The following is an 18,436-nucleotide window of genomic DNA, read 5'->3' on the forward strand; positions in this document are numbered from 1 at the left end:
TGCGGGTGGAGGTGTCTGAGGCCACAGGCTTGTCCGGGACATGGGGAAAATAGGAATTTCGCAAGCAGGCTGAGTCACGCCACTCCCCCACCCCGGCACTGCCCTGGGACTCTCTGACCTCCGCGCGCAGCCGCTGCAGCCTGCCGTGCCACCGCGGTGGCCCCGAGCAAGGCTTCATGTGGCACCGTTCCCAAAACAGCTGGAGATCCCCGCACAGGGACACGTTTCCTCCGGGGTTTCCACTGCTCAGGGGTGTCAGAGGGGTGACTGTGTTGTCCCTCCGCACGGTGGGGCCGGCTGAGCTCAGCGGCCCTGCTGGCATGGTGGCCAGGCGTGTGGTTGGGGTCGGTGGCTGATCTCACTGCTGCGGGCGGGCGAGTGCTGGCTGACACCCCCACGGCATCGGCCTCGCTGCCTCGGGGAAATCAGACCCTGCTATTACTGCAGTCGGCAGCGCAGAGCTGGAGCGGAGGCGCAACCTGGCCACGGGTCCCCCCTCGCAGGGGCCACGCGCGCTCTGGGTTCCTGTGAGGGAAGTCCCCTGCCCCCCCCTTCAGGGACCTGGGGGGCCGGGGACCAGGGGCAGTGCTGCCTGGAGAACAGGGGACTAGACCAACTGCTGGGATGTGATGCTGATCCTCTTCTCCTGCTGGGTGAGCTCGGGCAAGTCAGACCCCCTTCCCTGCCTCAGTTTCCCCATCTGCAAGGTCTCTGCAGGCCCCTGTTCCTCTGAGCGTGGCATTGGTGGAGGGTGTCAGATCCTGGTCCCCAAAATGTGAGTGGGAAGCACCTGGGGTCAGGGCGGCCTGGGGGCTGGGGGTTCGGGGGTGTACCTGGGGTTTTGGGGGGGGTCATGGAGGGTATACAGGGGTTTAGGGGGGGTCTGTGGAGAATTTAGAGGAATCTGGGGGGTCCTAAGTGAGTCTGTGGGGTTCTCAAGGAGTATTGGGAGGCCAGGGGCTCTGGGGATCCTAAGGGAGTCTGGGAGAGGGTTATGGGTGTCGTGATGCCCTGAGGTGGTTCCTGAGGCGGATGTGAGGGGGAAGCAGAGCCAACCCTGCCCATGCCCGCGGGGAGTCCCCAACCCCCCCATTGTGATTTTTGAAGCTAATTGGTTTTTCTGCCCCATTAAGTGGAGGAGAAAGGGAGGGAGGGAAGAGCCCTGGCTGTGCCCGTGCTTTCCTCACTGGTCCTGCCAGAGCAGCACGAGGCTGTGATGGGCGATGCCAGTGGCACATCCCCAGAGCCCCCTCAGTGCCAGTGACCCACTGATGTGGGGCATGGAGACCCCCTGGTACAAGCTCCGTATTTCCTCCCCTGCAGCCACCACGGCAGAGCAGGAGGAAAGAGCCAGGGCAGACTGAGAGGGGCTCGCTTCAATCCAGGGTGGACTTCAGGCAGGTCGTGGGGATTCGGCAGCACCAGCTTGGCAGGGACACGAGTGCCGGGAGCCCCGGCTCGTGCCAGTGGGTCCGTCTGGCACACGGGTGTGAGTGCCGGGAGCCCCGGCTCATGCCAGTGGGTCCGTCTGGCACACGGGTGTCTGTGCTGGGGCGAGATGGGTGAAGCAGGGAGACTTCGAACCCTCCGGCTCCAACAGGAACCGCTGCTGGGAACCAGGCTGGAGGTGCTCCTCTGCGGAGGGGTCTGTGCCAGTGCTGGTGCTGGTGGCTGCTGTGGCCGACAGCGATTCTCTGCCCGTCATCTCACGCCAATTCTGGTGAGGTTGAAGCTGCTTTTGCCGGGGGCCGCGGTGCTGGGCTGGCTTCCCCCACCACCCTGGGTGCCCTGAGTCCCCAGATTTGGCGCCCAGCGAAAGCCAGAGCTGCTCCTCCGATCACTGCCCCGGCCGGCCATGGTGGGGATGAGGCAGCCGGCCAGGAGAAGGGGAGGGAGGGGACGGCGTCCGGCATTGTGCCAGGTCTGAGGGACCGCAGGGATGCGATGCTGGACAGGCTGTGCCGCCGCACCCATTGGCACGCACCGACGTGGGGCCATCACCCCACAGCAGGGCTGGCTGCCTGCGGGAGGTACCGGGGCGGTGTCACCGCCGCCCTCCTGGCCATGGGCTCCGGTCAAGAGCTGAGAGCTGCTGCGGGGATGGTGGGTGCAGGCAGGGTCTGATGTGTGGGGACGGGGACACCGGCACTGAAGTCATGCGTCCCTGGCCTTCCCTGCTGTGCCACACCGTGCCGCAGCACCTCGCCTTGCCGGGGCAAGCACCATGCAGCCGAGTGATGGGGCTGCGCATGGAGGAGGGAGCCAAGAGGCGTTGCCGTTGCCGTTGCCGACAAGGAAGGCTTGAGGAAGGAATTACTTATTTCCCAGCCCGAAGGGACTGGATCTCTTTTGCCAAGGCTGCAGTTAACCCTCTCTGCCCGTCGCGGCCGAACTGGCAAAGGTGTTCCCCGTGTCACCAGCAGCCTGGGGTGCAGCTCCTGCTCTGGTACAAGAGAGAGAAAAAAAAAGACAGAAATAGGCTTTTTGGTTGATAAAGTGCAGGGTGGTGTGGGTGCGGGTGCCCTTGCAGGAGCTGGGGCCCCTGGAAGCAGCCGCCCTGGCACCCCGTGGGGCTGGGCAGGGGCAGAGCCCCCCATGGGACGCACAGCGGGAGGTGGTGCCTTCGGGGGAGCTTGGGGGGCGCTGGAGCCATTTTGCAGTCTGGAGCAGGGGGCATTGGTGCTGTCTGTGGGGACATGAATCGGGGTTTGGGGACCCTGGGGGGGGCCTTGAGCTGAGACTGGGGCGATGCTGGGCTGAGGGACACCAGGGACAGGGGTGGGGGTTCATGGGCTGGACTGGGGGGCACTGGAGCTGGATGTGGGGACGTGGCCGCGGGGCTCTGGGCTGGCGGGGGGGGAGCACTGGGCACTGGCTGAGGCTGGGGGAATGGAGCTGAGGCTGGGTGACCCCGGGGACGGAGGTGGCGCATCATGGGCTGGGCTGGGCTGGGGGGCACCGGAGCTGCCTGTGGGGACATGGCTGGGGGGGGCACTGGGACCGGCGGGGCTGGCAACCGGGACCCCAGGCCCATCCCGGCGGGGGTCGGGGGCAGCGGCGGGGGGTGTCCGGGCCTTGCGGGGCCGCTGCCGCTTTAAGGCGCGGGCAGCGCGGGGCGGTCCCGCCGCCGCCGCCCCTCCCGCCCGCGCCCGGCGGGGCCGCGCTGCCGCGGGCAGCACCATGCTGCGGGCGGGGAGGCCGCGCCGCGCCCCGCGCCTGGCCAGCAGGTACCGAGCGGGGCGGCATCGGGCACGGGCACCGAACCGGTACCGGCACCGGGCGGGGCGGGGCGGGGCGGGCGGCCGGAGCCCGGCCCCGGCAGACAAAGCCCCGCGCCCCGGGGCCGCACCGCGGGCGATGCTTTGTCTCGGCCGCGTCGCGGGGGGGAAGGGGGGACCCGGGCAGCGCGGCCCCGCCCGGCACCGCAGCATCGGGGCGGCTCCTCCGGGCCCGGCAGCGGGACGAGCCCCCTCCGCCCCGGCCCCCGCCCCGCACCTGCAGCGCGGGCGGGCCGAGCCTCCGCGGGGCTCTCGGGGCTCCGGTGCCCCCCGTCGGCGGAGCTGACCCCGCCGGGACGGGCTGTGGGGCGGCCGGGCGGCGTGCGCGAACGGGAGGGTCCGGAGCGGGGCGCGGCTGGGCCGGGAGCGGAGCATCCCCGCGCCGCCGCCATGGGTCGGGTCCATCCCCCGCTCCCCGCAGGCTGCAGCCGCCTCATCGAGTCGGGGTCGGGCTGTGCATCACCGGGACCTTTCCGGCTGGTGGTGGGGGGGGGGGCGGTCCGCACGCCCGGCCCGTGCCGGGGAGGACGGTCACGCTGCCGCAGCCCCCGCCTCGCCGCCGTCCTTGAGCATCCCTTCGCCGGGAGGCGTCGGGGACGGAGAGGCGAGGGGCTTGCGGGTGTCCCGGCGCATCGCTGCCTTCAGGGTGGGTTTGGTGCGGTGCCGGCTGAAGGGAGGTGGGGAATCGCTCTGTGTAAGATGGAGGGGCTGGAGCACAAAGCAGGGATTGAGTTTTGCCCCCAGCGTGACGCTGCAGCATGGCTGCCCCCCGTCTGGGGTCTGTGGGGGGCACTCAGGTGACTTTGGCCGGCCTAGACGGGGGTGCTTGCGTTCGGCTGTGCGCCAGGGGTCATTGCTGCCACGGTGCAGCCCGAGTTGAGGCTTTCCTTGATGTGCTCGGTACAGCATACCCATGCTGGCTTTGGGGACCCTTCTCGGGTGCGTGTGCCAGCCATGAGTTCCACAGGAGAGCCGGAGCCACCCCACAGTGGCCGTCTGGCTCCCAGGGCTTCAGTGCTTTTGGGACGTTACCTGCGACCTCTGTGCTGCCCTTCCTTGGCGTGGGGCTGCTAAGGAGGATCTGGGGTCAGCCCCTGGCCCTGTGCCTGTTTACTGGGGCTCTCCATACGCCTGGGGCTGGGGCAGTGGAGATTCCAGCGTGGGACTGGGAGAGTGTTGAGAGTCCACGCTGCCAGGCCACTAAAGCCAAGCTGGAGGGAGCCAGTGTCACGTTTGGTCATGGCCATGTGCCCATGGGACACAGCTCCCCAAAGCCCTGCCTGGCTCCCGGTGATGCCAATGTGGGAGGAGAGCTTTGCTTCGTCCTCTGGGGTGGGGATTTCTGTCCTAGTGAGCAGGGGGTGGTGGTGGGAGATGCTTGGAGCTGGGCAGCCCAGCGGCACATCCCAGGTATGTGGTTGTAATTAATCCCTTCCTGGGCAGCAGTGCCTGCAGGGCTCTGTTCCAAAAATTGTCATGGGGATAAAAGGGACTGTGTCCGTCCTGGCGCTGTCCTGGCCCTGGGCAGACCCCGATGTCTGGGAAGAGCGGAGTACACAGGGCTGATTGGAGGGTGCTGGAGCTGCCTGCATTGCTCTGTCCCAGGGTTTGGGCATCCCAGAGGGGATCATGGTGGCTGTTACTTATGCCCTGGCACCCCGGTTAGTGGAGGTGCCCAGTGGGTTTCCTCTCCAATGCCAGGCCCACCCAGTCCTGTCCCCAGCTCAGCTAGGGTCCCAGTGCCACTTGGGTGACAGTAAGCAGCTTTACCAGCTGCTCAGGCTCCAGTGCTCGCTGAACTCCTCCTGCACCTCTGTGGCCCCAGTGTCAGGGAATGGACATCTCCAGGAAGGACCAGGTCTGGCCACAGCCCCTCAGCTCTGCTTCCCTCTCCTACGCCACTGCTTGTCCCCCCAGTTCCTTCCAGCCCCTTTGCAGCCTGTGGGGCCTCAATGACCTACTCAGCTGCTGACCTGAAAGGGGCCGTGCTCATCCTGCTGGAAAATGCTCCGTGCCCGTCTGTGCCGGATCACCGCGGGCAAAGCCCCGTGCTGCAGAGCCGGCCAGGCTCGTGGGGTGCGTAGACAGCTGCTGCCCCGGCACAGCAGTGACTGACGGCCCTGGAGATGGGCTTGTGCACGGTCTGCTGAGCCCCCGGCATGGAGCAGCGGCCCTGGCACAGCGGCGGTGCCCAGACCTGCTGCCTGTGCCCACCGCGGGTGCTGGAGAGGGTGGAGCAGGGTGCAGCTGGGCAGTGGGTAGGAGCCGCCCGAGGAAGGGTGGATGCCGTGGGGTGGCTGTTTTGTTTGCTCCAGCCGGTCCTTGCCCTTTCCGGCAATCCTCCTGACCCTCTCAGCGGGGCAGGTTGCAGGGGGCTCAGTGCCAACCGCGGTGCTGCCAGCCCTGCCGGCGTGGGTGCTGGCCTCCCCGTGCTGCACAGGTACCCTCCATCCTCAAAAAACCCCTGCGGGGGCCTTAACAGGGAGATGTATCACTGGGGCTCATGTGCCAGTGGGGCACCGAGCCTCTGCTGGGCTGGGCTACAGCCAGCCGTGGCCACCGAGTGCTCGCTCCCTGCCACAGCCCCACAGTGGGTGCTACAGGGAGCTGAGGTTTGTGCCCCAGCAGCCCCTGGAGCAGGGAAATCCCACGGGTGGCAGGACACACTGGGCTGAGCAGGGGGGTCTGACGCTGGCTCTGCCTTTGCAGCTGGGATGAGAGCAGCTCCATCAGCAGCGGCCTCAGCGATGCCTCTGACAACCTCAGCTCGGAGGAGTTCAACGCCAGCTCCTCGCTCAACTCTCTGCCCTCCACCCCCAATGCTTCGCGCAGGAACTCTGCCATAGCGGTAGGTGCCCGTGGTGCCCGGACCCTTCCTGACACCCATCCCGGCTCGGTGCCGCAGCCCCTGCAGGAGGGAGGGGTTGGAGGGTGCTGGCATGGGAAAACTGAAGCGTGGCCCAGGGTGTCTGGTGCATCCCTTTCCCCGCTGGCTGGTGCTCCCTGGGGATGGGTTTGGTGGGGTGTCAGGAGCACCCCTGACCCTGCTTTGCCTGCAGCTACGCACAGACTCGGAGAAGCGCTCGCTGGCAGAGAGTGGGCTGAGCTGGTACGGTGAGGGTGAGGACAAGGCGCCCAAGAAGCTGGACTACGACAGCAGCAGCCTCAAGATGGAGCACGGCTCCTCCAAGTGGCGGCGGGAGCCCTCGGAGGGCGGCGAGGAGGGGCCCAAGGGTGGCGAGCTGAAGAAGCCCGTCAGCCTGGGCACCCCGGGCTCCCTCAAGAAGGGCAAGACCCCTCCAGTGGCTGTGACCTCCCCCATCACCCACACGGCCCAGAGCACCCTCAAAGTGGCAGGTGAGACGACTTGGGCAGGGTCCGGCTTCTCTGATGGGGAAAGGGTTGGGTGCATCTTCGTGGGCCTTCCCGAGCACATTGGCCATGGGACACCCTGTGGCTGCGCTTGGACCTGGCAGCTGGACATGGGCTGGAAGGGGTGGCAGGGCCGTGCATCCCTGCAGGCAGGTTGTGGGTCTGGCCCCACACTAAGCCCTGCTTGGCCAGGGCCGTGGCTGCCCCATGGCCTTGTGGCCACGCACTAGACTCAGGGCTGGCTGTGGCGGTGGCATGTCACCTTTGTCTCCATCGCATCCCTCCATCTCCGACACCATGTCTGATCTGGGCTATTTTGCACCCAAATGTCCCCAAAGCCTCCCAGGACACTAACCTGTCCTTCCCTGCCCACTAGGCAAGCCCGAGACCAAAGCCACTGACAAGAGCAAGCTGTCTGTGAAGGGCACAGGCCTGCAGCGCTCCTCCTCCGATGCCGGTCGGGACCGCATCGCCGATGCCAAGAAGCCACCCTCGGGTCTCACGCGCCCCTCGGGCTCCAGCTCCTTCGGCTATAAGAAACCGGCTCCCGCCACTGGCACAGCCACTGTCATGCAGGCTGGGGGCTCGGCCACGCTCGGCAAGATCCAGAAGAGCTCTGGCATCCCTGTCAAGCCCGTCAGTGGGAGGAAAACGAGCTTGGACGTCTCCAATGCAGCCGAGCCAGGCTTCCTGGCCCCGGGGGCTCGTTCCAACATCCAGTACCGCAGCCTGCCCCGGCCAGCCAAGTCCAGCTCCATGAGCGTGACCGGCGGCCGCGGCACAAACCGGCCGGTCAGCAGCAGCATCGATCCCAGCCTGCTGAGCACCAAGCAGGGCAGCATCTCAGTGTCGCGTCTCAAGGAGCCGTCCAAGATTGGCGCTGGCCGCGGCACGCCGGCCCCTGTGAACCAGACGGACCGCGAGAAGGAGAAGGCCAAGGCCAAGGCTGTGGCTCTTGACTCTGAGTGTGGGACACTGAAGAGTGTCAGCTCGCCTGAGAGCACCCCAAAAGCCCAGGCCAACCTCCCGCCAGCAGCCAAGGTGGCTGAGCTGCCCCCCACGCCTCTCAGGTATGATCCTTCCACCTCCGAGGGCAGCAGGTGCCCAGCATGGCTGTGCTCAGCACCCAGCCATGCCCAGCACTCGAGTCTCACCTGCTTCCTTACCTGTTTTCCCCCCTTCCAGAGCCGCTGCCAAGACCTACGTGAAGCCTCCCTCGCTGGCCAACTTGGACAAGGTCAACTCCAACAGCCTGGACCTGCCCTCCTCCAGCGAGCTGCAGCCCCCACACACTGCCAAGCTCCAGGACCTGCACCCGACCGGCGGGCACCTCGCGCCCTGCTTCAGCCCCAGTCCTGCCCCCATCCTCAACATCAACTCGGCCAGCTTCTCCCAGGGCCTGGAGCTCATGGGTGGCTTCAGTGTCCCCAAGGAGGGCAGGATGTACCCCAAGCTCTCAGGCCTGCACCGCAGCATGGAGTCCCTGCAGATGCCCATGAGCCTGCCCAGTGCCTTTTCCGGGGGCAGCACCACCACCCCCGCCCCTGCTCCCGCACCCCCGGCCAGCACAGAGGAGGAGGAAGAGGCAGGGGAGCTGGGCTGGAGCGGGAGCCCTCGGCTCTCACATCTGGACAGGTATGGCTGGAGGGAGGGCTTGGGGCTGCCGGGGCACCTCTGCAGGCTCAGGTCCCTTCCTGCCATCCTGCCATGACCTTTGCCTGTTTCAGAGGCTCTTCCTGCTACGTTTCTGGGGAAAAGCTCCCCATCCCCACAGCTCAGCCCCCATGGCCTCTTCCCTTGTCTGTGCAGGGATGTCACTGATCTTTCCTTCCTTTCCAGTGCCAACCGCGACAGGAACACGCTGCCCAAGAAAGGGCTGAGGTAAAAGAGCCTGCATCACTTTTGGATGGCGCTGGGGAGGGAGGATGGGCATGTGGAGCTTTTGTGGGGCACTGGGGGGGACTCTCCATGGTGAGAGGCTGGGCTGCGGTGCAGTGGGCAGGAGCTGGGTTGGTGCCAGTCCACCTCACCGTCCTGGTCTCTGCTCCACTGCTCAGGTACCAGCTCCACTCCCAGGAGGAGGCCAAGGAGCGGCGCCATTCACACGCCATCAGCAGTGGGCTACCCGAGTCGGACGACCAGCAGGACCTGCCCTCGCCTCCTGCTCTCCCTATGGCGCTGGTCGGGAAGGGTCCACTCACCAGCATCGGTCAGTGCCCTCCACCACCAGCCCCTTTCCGCTTGCGGCAAGCCCTGTCCCTCCTGCCCCCCGTGCTCCCCCTGCGACTCGCTGATGCTGCCCTGGGTGCTGCTTTTCTCCTCGATGCCACCAGCAGCCCTAACACCCAGCGCCTGGTGCCACTGAGGTGTTGGGTTGTGCCCGGGGCCAGGGATGTCCATCACCTTGGTTTCAGGGTGTCTCATCCACCCTCAGGGCTCTCTGCCTGCGGCTCCCTGCCCCTCTGGGGGTGCCCAGCAGGGCAAGGGGTGAGCCCTGCCCTGCTCTTGCCAGGACCTACATGTTCCTGGAGGGTTTGGGGTGTCCAGGCGGATGGGTTGGGTCTGCCGGTGGAGGGCAGAGTGTGATAAGGTGCTCCCCTCCTGCACCCACAGGTGATGGGCTCTGGCATCGTGGTCCCCCCCTTGGTTCTGGAGTGATTAATTTGTTTCTCAGCCCTTGGTTACCTTGGCGCTGATGTCCAGGGCTTCCCAGTGTAAATCTGTAGTTTAGCTTTCCCCTCGTCTCCCCCTGCTTTGGGACCGTGATCCCTGCTTTCACTCCGCATCCCAGCTCTCGTGGATTGCTCCCAGCCCTGCTTCCCCGTCCTGATCCCAGGTCCCTGGCGTGACTCTGACCCTGCCTCTCCCCTGCCTTCTCCTTGCAGTGAGCCCCACTACTGCCGCAACCCCGCGGATCACCCGCTCCAACAGCATCCCCACCCACGACTCCACCTTCGAGCTGTACAGCACATCCCAGATGGGCAGCACCCTCTCCCTGGCCGACAAGCCCAAGGGCATGATCCGCTCGGGCTCCTTCCGGGACCCTGTGGACGATGGTGAGAGTGTGCTGCGCTCCTGCCCAGGCGAAGGAGGCTCCCTGGGGGGGACAGTGGGGCTCCCCGCACAGTTGTCCCTTCCTCCTGGCGCTGCTGTGGTGCTGTTGAATGGGTTGGTGCATCAGCATCAGAGCAGGGCACAGCAGCCCCCAGGGCCTGGTGGAGCCTTCTGCGCTGGCATCTGCTCTGGGCCACAGCCCGCCCTGACCCTGGTGGGTGCCCAGTTATCCCTGTGTTGGCCCCAGCAGATTGTGGCACTGGGGAGGGGGGAAACCAAGCAGCCAGAGAGGGTGGCAGAGCCCCCGGGCTCAGCCAGAGAGGAGGGTGCAGGTGGAGGGTGCTCCCCGCGCCTTGCTGCACTCCATGTGCCTGGGGAGGTCACCAGCCACATGCTGAGAACTGAGCAGTGCTGAGCAGCCACCGTCCCACCCTGTGACTCCCCTGGCTCCCCACAGAGCTCCCCCCACTGGGACCTCCGTCCCCTGCACCCTGCTATGCCCTGCACCTGCAGCCCCTGGGGATGCCGCTGGCTGGGGGCGCGCTGACACGCTGGGTTTTATTCTGTTGCAGTTCATGGATCGGTGCTGTCCCTGGCCTCCAGCGCGTCCTCCACCTACTCCTCCGTAAGAGCCGCCTTCGTGCTGTGCTGCTTTGTGCATGGCTGGGGGGGCCTGGGTGGGAACTGGGGGGGGGGGCTCTGTGCATGCCTCTGCCTTGCGCTGAGCCTGTCCGTGCCTCGCTGCCTTCCTGACTGCCCGCCTCTGTCTGTCTGTCTCTCTCTGCTCTCGCGCCGCCAGGCTGAGGAGAAGATGCAGTCTGAGGTGAGCCCGCACCTTCTGCTCATCGCCCACCCCTGCCACCATGGCAAGGTGAGCACCTGGCCCCTCTCACTTCCTCTGCTCTCTCCCCACAGCAAATCCGCAAGCTGCGCCGCGAGCTGGAGTCCTCACAGGAGAAGGTGGCCACCCTGACGTCCCAGCTGTCTGCTAATGTGAGTCCCTGCAGGAGCCACTGCTTGCTGCAGGACACGCTGCTCTGTGTCCCCGCTGTGCGTTGGGCTGGCCTGTGCCCACGAGAGCCTTGATTTTTTTCCCCTCTCCAGCCTCTCGCACCCCACACCTGGCAGTGGGTGCTCACCCAGCCATGGGTGCTTGTCCAGGCGTGGGTGCTCACCTGTTTCTCCACCTCTCCCAGGCCAACCTGGTGGCAGCTTTTGAGCAGAGCCTCGTGAGCATGACGTCCCGCCTGCGGCACTTGGCTGAGACTGCTGAGGAGAAGGTGGGTGCTGTTGGGGTGCCGAGCAGATACTGGGGGCACTGGTGGTGCAGGAGGGTGCTCGTGGGACTGGGGGATGCTGGACTTGGGTGAACCTGCTGTGGCACTGCCTGCCCCAGGGGTGCTCTTGGGGTGGGCTCTGCACCGTCAGAACGCGCTCTGTGGATCCCCCAGGACACGGAGCTGCTGGACCTGCGAGAGACCATTGACTTCCTGAAGAAGAAGAACTCAGAGGCCCAAGCTGTGATCCAGGGTGCCCTGAACGGTACGGATGTCACCCCCAAAGGTAAGGAAGGCATGGTGCTGCACCCCCCCCCAACCACAGGGATGCAACCCTTCCTGAGCTACTCGCCCAAACCCAGCTGGTCTGCTCCTGCCCGGGACTGGCACAGGGCCCCAGGGCACACCTCACTCACATCAGGTGCTCACCCGGGCAGCAGGGTCCCCCAGGCAGCAGCTCTTCCCCACCTGGGACCCCTGAGCATCTGAAGCCAGGGTCAGACAGCCAGAGCTGTCACTGCAGGAGGTCTTGGCACTGGTGCCTCGGGGTGATGGGATGGTTGTCCTCCCGGGGACACCTCCTCACCGGGCCCTTTGCTGACAGCCGAGTTTTGGCTGCTGAGCTTGGCTTTGTTCCCATGAGTGCTGTTTCTAGCCCCCAAACCCCAATGTGAGTGCAAGGTGCTGGCAGGGAGGTGGCCTGGGACAGAAGCAGAACAGTGTGTGCTCTGGGCATCTCCCTGGGGTTTGAGGTCGCTGTCCCAAATAGCAGCACCTGTGCGGTCTCTGAGCCCCACGTCATCTTAACGGGGTGGCTCTGAGAGCTCAGAAGGTGTTTGGGTGGGAGAAGGGAAGGGGCGCAGGGAGGAGAGTGTGGGTGGCTCTGGCATTGAGGCAGATGCAGTTTGCTGATACCTCCTTTCCCAATCTCTCCCGCTTCTCTCGCTGGTCCCAGAGCTGCGCATCAAGCGGCAGAACTCCTCTGACAGCATCTCCAGCCTCAACAGCATCACCAGCCACTCCAGCATCGGCAGCAGCAAGGACGCTGATGCCAAGAAGAAGAAGAAGAAGAGCTGGGTGTGTTGGATGGGGTGCTGACAGGAGGAGTGGGGCTTGGGGAGCCACTGGCAGGGTCCGGCTGGGGTCAGCCTCATGAGCCAGCGGTTTTTGGCGTACCTTGGCATTGTGGTGCTGGTCCCCTCTGTCCCTGGGGGACAGCACTGTTGAGGAGCATGTGGCCACCATGGATTTATGTCGTGACATGTTGGCTGGGACTTCTCCAGCCCCTCTGAGAGTTTTCCAGCCCTGATCCTGCACGCCTGCTCCCTTTGTTTTTTACCCACACGTCTCCCTTCTGCCCACTCAGGTTCTGGCAGCGTGGGGGGCCAGACAGCTTGGCCAGGCAGCCCCTTCCCTGTGCCAGGCAGCTCTGAGCTGGACGCGTGATTAAGTCTTGCTTTGTTTTGTTTCTCTCCCCCTATGCTGACCTCAACTTTTTTTTTCCAGGTGTACGAGGTAAGTCCTACGCCGTCCCCTCCACCCCATGCTGTGCCCGGCCAGGGCCCTCGCTCCATTTTGTGGGACAGTGCTCATAACACTACCCATCCCATCCATCCCACCGGCACTAACTCCCAGCACGGGCCATCCCGGGGCCCCCAGCCGGGCTGCACGCACCGTGGCTACTTCTTTGATGTTATGGCCAAAATACGCACCCACGTGGAGGGGCTGAAGTGCCCCTGGTGGCCCTGAGGCAGCAGGAAGGGCTTGGATGGGGACCTGTCCCACAGATGGGGACAATCCCCTTCTTGCCTGGGGAAGGCAGGCATTCTCCTGACTCCCGGTAGCCAGACCTTTTGGGATGGGGACCTCACTGCAGCCATGCCTGTGGCATCAGGGCGTGGTGCTGCCATCTCTGCATGGCCAGCGCTGGCCTGATATGGCCTCAAGTGGCTCTGTCCCTGTTGGGACCCATGTGGGTCCCAGTGCTCCTCTGTTCTCCTGCCATCAGCAGAGCCTGACACCTACCTGTTTGGTTTTTCTATGCTGAAATGCAATGGTTTTGGTTTTGTGGACACCCTAGCCCAGCCTGCCTGGCGTCTGTGGGAGTTGGGCTGGATCCTGCCCATTCTCCATCCCCTCTTCCCCCCACCTCCCCTTGGAGCAGGCTCTGGCCCTCCAGGGGACACGGTGTGAGCCCGGGGTGCCCGTCCTGCTGCTCTCCCGCAGGCTGGTGGTGCATAAGTGGGACCCAGGCCCGGTTTGGCCCCTGCAGTGTCCATCTGTCTTCCCTGGCCTTGGCACGCCGCTCACCTGCCCGCTGCTCTCTGTGTGCTGTGTGCATGCTGCATGCCCGGCTGGGACCCCGGTGACACCTCGCGGGGGGCTGGCTGGCCCTCTGCGCCTCCAGGAGGAACCCCACAGGGCAGAGGAGGGTTTGGGGCTGAAATTGTCCCCTTGCACCAGGACCCCAGCTCTGTGGTGGCTGGAGGGAGGGGATGTCCCCCTAAATGCCACTTGCTGGGGTGGCTGTGGTGGGGTGAGTGTGCAGATGGAGTCGGCCCTTCCCGATGCACCAGGGACCTGGTGCGGTGCCTGAACACCCCAGGGTGGGTGCTGGGGAAGGAGGACTGGGGGGATCCTGACTGGTATGAGGACTCTTTGGCCTCATCCAGGCTGGGGCTGGAGCGTTGCACAAAGGGCCGTGCACCCCCATCCGCCAGCTGTGCCAGCAGAGCTGGGTCAAACCGGAGCCTTCCCCGGGGCAGTGGTGGGGCACAGTCCTGCCTCGGTGATGGAGATGGTGTTACTGGTCCCAACTCAGACTGCGGATCCTGGGCAGCTGGTGGCCCTGGGGCAGGACTGGGTCTGGTCTCTGCTTGCAAGGCTGCACTGTTGGGCTGTCCCTAACAAGAGCATTTCTGTCTTCTGTAGCTACGCAGCTCCTTCAACAAGGCCTTCAGCATCAAGAAGGGACCCAAATCAGCCTCCTCCTACTCGGATATTGAGGAGATCGCCACGCCGGACTCTTCGGCCCCCTCCTCCCCCAAGCTGCAGCATGGCTCCACGGAGACTGCCTCTCCTTCCATCAAATCCTCCACATCCTCCTCCGTCGGCATCGACACAGCTGAGTACGTGGGGCCTGGGTGGGTGGCATGGGGTGGGGAGGGCTGGTCATGGGGGCTGCAGGCTTCTGCCCTGGACGTGTGCGAGACTTGATCTGTCCTTTGGCCCAGGCTCTTCCAGGCCCACAGCGAGGGCGAGCCGGAGAAGAAGGAGGTGTCAGAGCTGCGGTCAGAGCTGTGGGAGAAGGAGATGAAGCTGACGGATATCCGCCTGGAGGCCCTCAACTCAGCCCACCAGCTGGAGCAGCTGCGGGAGACCATGCACAATATGCAGGTGAGGACCACTGCCAGAAGCCCATCCGGCTCTGAACACCAGGGTGGCCACAGTCCCTGTGCCCCCACAGCCGTGCTGGTGCCCCGGGATGCTGCCGGCATCCAGCTCCTCACCCCGTTCTCCCCCAGCTGGAGGTGGATCTCCTGAAGGCCGAGAACGACCGGCTCAAAGTGGCTCCAGGGCCCTCGGCAGTGCCAGGTTCCGTTCCCGGCCACATCACAAGCACATCGGCCTCCTCTTCACCGCGGCGTTCCCTGGGTCTCACCCTTGGCCATGCCTTCAGCCCCAGCCTGGGGGACACAGGTAGGGGTGATGGAGCTGCTGGCAGATGGGGAAGGGTTGGGACAGAGACGTGTGTGTGGTGGGAACGTGCTGCTGCTCACCTGGGGGCAGCTGTGCACGGGGATCTGTTGTGCTGGAGCCGTGATCTGCCACAGCAGGATTTGGCTCAGGCTGGGCATGGTCAGGCCTGGTGGCTCGGCTCTCCCAGCTGACACAGCCTCACTGCTCTGTCCCTAGATGTGTCCCCCATGGACGCCGTCAGCGCTGGCACCCAGAAGGATGAGCTAATGCTGCGGATTGTGGTGCGCATGCCACCCCAGCACATCATCAAGGGGGTAAGTGTGGACTGTATGGGGAGCCTGACCTGCCCCAGTGCCATGGCCCTGGATGAGGGGCAGAGGATGCCTGTCCAGGGCTGGGTATGGTGCTCCAACCTGCACGCCTTTGCCTTGGCTCCTAGGACCTCAAGCAGCAGGAGTTTTTCCTGGGCTGGACCAAGGTGAGCGGGAAGGTGGACTGGAAGATGCTGGATGAGGCTGTCTGCCAGGTCTTCAAGGTAGGAACAGGAGGATCTCGCTTTTGAGAGCCATCCTTTTACAGTGCTCCACCACGCCTGATGCGCTTTGGCCCACGTCCTTACCGGGGTCTCCTGGAGCTGCTGAGCACCACTTGCTCCTTGCTAGCCCTCAAGGGGACTGACAGCCCTGTCCTCGTCCTCGTAGGATTACATCACCAAGATGGATCCTGCTTCCACGCTGGGGCTCAGCACCGAGTCTGTCTATGGCTACAGCATCAGCCACATCAAGCGGATCCTGGACACAGAGCCACCAGAGCTGCCACTGTGCCGCCGGGGCCTGACCAGCATCGTTGTGACACTCAAAGGTCAGTGTGGCAGAGAGGCTCCGTCGCTGTCCCATCTTCCCTCTGTTGTGGGGCATGAGCGGGACCCTTAGCCCTCCTCTGCGTGCAGGCTTGAAGGAGAAATGCGTGGACAGCCTGGTGTTCGAGACGCTCATCCCCAAGCCCATGATGCAGCATTACATCAGCCTCCTGCTGAAGCACCGGCGGCTCATCCTCTCGGGACCCAGCGGCACGGGCAAAACCTACCTGACCAACCGCCTGGCCGAGTACCTGGTGGAGCGCTCAGGTCGGGATGTCACCGAGGGCATCGTCAGCACCTTCAACATGCACCAGCAGTCCTGCAAGGTGAGGGCACGCAGCAGCCCAGGACACTGTCCCTGTGGGCACTGGTGCTGCAGTCCCTGTTGGCAGCCATGCCACAGCCCCACACATAACACCCGGCCTGTTTGTTGCAGGACCTGCAGCTGTATCTCTCCAACCTGGCCAACCAGATCGACCGGGAGACGGGCACAGCGGACGTGCCGCTGGTGATCCTCCTGGATGACCTCAGCGAGGCGGGTTCCATCAGTGAGCTCGTCAACGGTGCACTCACCTGCAAGTACCACAAATGGTGAGAGCCCCACTGCACCCTCCTCCGGCGCAGTCTCCTGGGCACACGCGTGCTCTCCGCTGCTCTCACCAAGACCCCTGGGCTCGTGGAGATGAGCCTGCACGGCTGTGCATGTCTGCTGTGCTCAGATCGGCTCTGCCGTGGGCAGGGGTGATACAGCGTGCTTTTTCTCATGGATATTGTCTCTCTCTGTCGCTCACTCAGCCCCTACATCATTGGGACCACCAACCAGCCTGTGAAGATGACCCCAAACCATGGCCTCCATCTCAGCTTCAGGTGGGAATCATACATCCCTGGGGACCATCCCGTGGGCTTTGGCGGGGGTAGAGGCCATCACTCCTGCCCCTGGGCAATTCTGTGGACACATCCTGTGATAGGGGACCCTGATGAGGACCAAGCCCCAGGCCTGTCCCTGCCATCCCAGAAGGACCTGATACCCCAGCCTTGGGCACATGCAGTGGAGGGGTGCTAGGAGGCTCCGCTGAGGGTGCTGGGGAACAAGGCAGCTTGTGTGGAGACCCAGCCCTGAACACCTGAGTCTTTCCCCCAGGATGCTGACCTTCTCGAACAACGTGGAGCCGGCCAACGGCTTCCTGGTGCGCTACCTGCGGCGGAAGCTGCTGGAGTCGGACACGGACATCAACGCCAACAAGGAGGAGCTGCTGCGTGTGCTGGACTGGGTGCCCAAGCTTTGGTACCATTTGCACACCTTCCTGGAGAAACACAGCACCTCCGACTTCCTCATAGGTACGGCCTTGCCTTGCCCTCCTCTACCTCGCACTGCCAGGAGCTGCGGGAGCCCCTGGGGACCTACGCAACCCTGTCACCCAGCCCTACACAACCAAAACGCACAGGCGATGCACACAAGTATTGCCCTTCCCTGGGTGGCACTTGTTCCTGTGCCGGGTGGGAGCTGTCACCATGGCGTCAGGCAAGGCTGCCCGTCTTACTGGCACCCTTCCTTGGGCACGGAGGAGCCGTGTTTTCCCAGGCAGGTCTCAGTTTGCCTCACCGTGCTTTTGGGGGATAGATCGAACATAGCAGCCTTGTTCCTTGCCCGGGAGCTTGCTTGTCAGGCAGGTGCTGCCCGGGCACTGCTCCCAGAAGGTGGTCGAGCCCAGGGCACCCTGCACAGCCAGGCTTGGTGGCCGTGGTGCTGGTGCTGCCACAGGGCTAGTGACTGGAGTAAGGGGACCCAGCTCCCATTTTTGCTCTCTGCCTTTCCCCTGCAGGTCCCTGCTTCTTCCTGTCCTGCCCCGTTGGAATTGAGGATTTCCGAACCTGGTTCATCGACCTGTGGAACAACTCCATCATCCCTTACCTGCAGGAGGGGGCAAAAGATGGGCTCAAGGTACACAGAGCTGCCTGGCACATGGGGACGCAAGCCAGCGGTGCTTGGGGACATGCTGATGCAGCAGTCTAACGGGGCAGGGAAAGGGCAGGCGCTGGGATTTTGGGCACAGGTGGCATCTCTGTCAGTCCCTGCCCTGCATCTGCAGTGGGTCATAGCACTGTCCTGGGGGGTTCGGGATGCCATGTCACCGCCTCTGGCATGTGCTGAGGAGGCGGCTGCCACTCGCTCCCTGCCTGCAGGTCCACGGGCAGAAGGCAGCCTGGGAGGACCCCGTGGAGTGGGTGCGGGACACCCTGCCCTGGCCATCAGCGCAGCAGGACCAGTCCAAGCTGTACCACCTGCCTCCACCCACCATTGGGCCCCACAGCACCGTTTCCCCTCCCGAGGAACGCACCGTCAAAGACACGACGCCCAGCTCCCTGGACTCGGACCCTCTGGTACGGCCTTGCTGTGCCGGGCACTGGGAGGTGGGCTGGATGGCGCTGGTGGAGCGGGGAGGGCACGGTGGAGCTGTGCTTTGCTTTCCCAGTCACTTTCCAGCGTAAAAATAACCCTGACTTGGGGATGCAGAAACATTTTGCGCTCCTGGGAGGAGCGTTGGATGCAGGACGGTGGCACCGGCAGGCGGGCCAGTGGCATCTTGTGATGTGCCAGCGAATGAGCATGGTGTGGTGCTCCACGAGGCGTCATGTCCACATTCACAGCCGCAGGCAGGCACACGCAGACGGAAGCTTGCACATACACGTCCCAGTGTGTCACCCGGAGTGGCTGCTAGCAGACAGCAGGCTGCTACAGATGATGCCAGCTGATGCGCCAGGGCCTGTCCCCCTGCACTGCTTTGGCATGCTCAGCCTTGAGCCTCCCCGCTGTGCCCAAGGCCAGGTCCTGGTGACAGGGAGGGATTTTGCAGGATCTCTGGGCTGAGGAGCTTCTTAGGGTGGCTTGTTGGTAC

At 64.5% G+C, this 18,436-nt stretch overlaps 1 protein-coding gene across 1 annotated transcript in view; it reads left to right on the forward strand.

Moving 5' to 3' along the window:
- NAV1 (neuron navigator 1) overlaps positions 1-18,436 on the forward strand; it is a 78,686-nt gene that overhangs the window by 56,149 nt on the left and 4,101 nt on the right. The window contains 25 exon segments of the mRNA XM_054181400.1: positions 5,988-6,126; positions 6,338-6,635; positions 7,027-7,720; positions 7,836-8,285; positions 8,490-8,531; positions 8,708-8,859; positions 9,536-9,706; positions 10,277-10,329; positions 10,504-10,527; positions 10,620-10,697; positions 10,901-10,984; positions 11,156-11,267; positions 11,937-12,058; positions 13,913-14,109; positions 14,215-14,377; positions 14,506-14,680; positions 14,897-14,994; positions 15,120-15,215; positions 15,382-15,541; positions 15,630-15,865; positions 15,976-16,130; positions 16,335-16,406; positions 16,681-16,877; positions 17,363-17,481; positions 17,724-17,921. Of these exon segments, the coding sequence (XP_054037375.1) occupies positions 5,988-6,126; positions 6,338-6,635; positions 7,027-7,720; positions 7,836-8,285; positions 8,490-8,531; positions 8,708-8,859; positions 9,536-9,706; positions 10,277-10,329; positions 10,504-10,527; positions 10,620-10,697; positions 10,901-10,984; positions 11,156-11,267; positions 11,937-12,058; positions 13,913-14,109; positions 14,215-14,377; positions 14,506-14,680; positions 14,897-14,994; positions 15,120-15,215; positions 15,382-15,541; positions 15,630-15,865; positions 15,976-16,130; positions 16,335-16,406; positions 16,681-16,877; positions 17,363-17,481; positions 17,724-17,921 (4,285 nt within the window).

This window comes from Rissa tridactyla, chromosome 21, assembly GCF_028500815.1.
Source record: "Rissa tridactyla isolate bRisTri1 chromosome 21, bRisTri1.patW.cur.20221130, whole genome shotgun sequence".
In the NCBI taxonomy this organism is placed as follows: domain Eukaryota; kingdom Metazoa; phylum Chordata; class Aves; order Charadriiformes; family Laridae; genus Rissa; species Rissa tridactyla.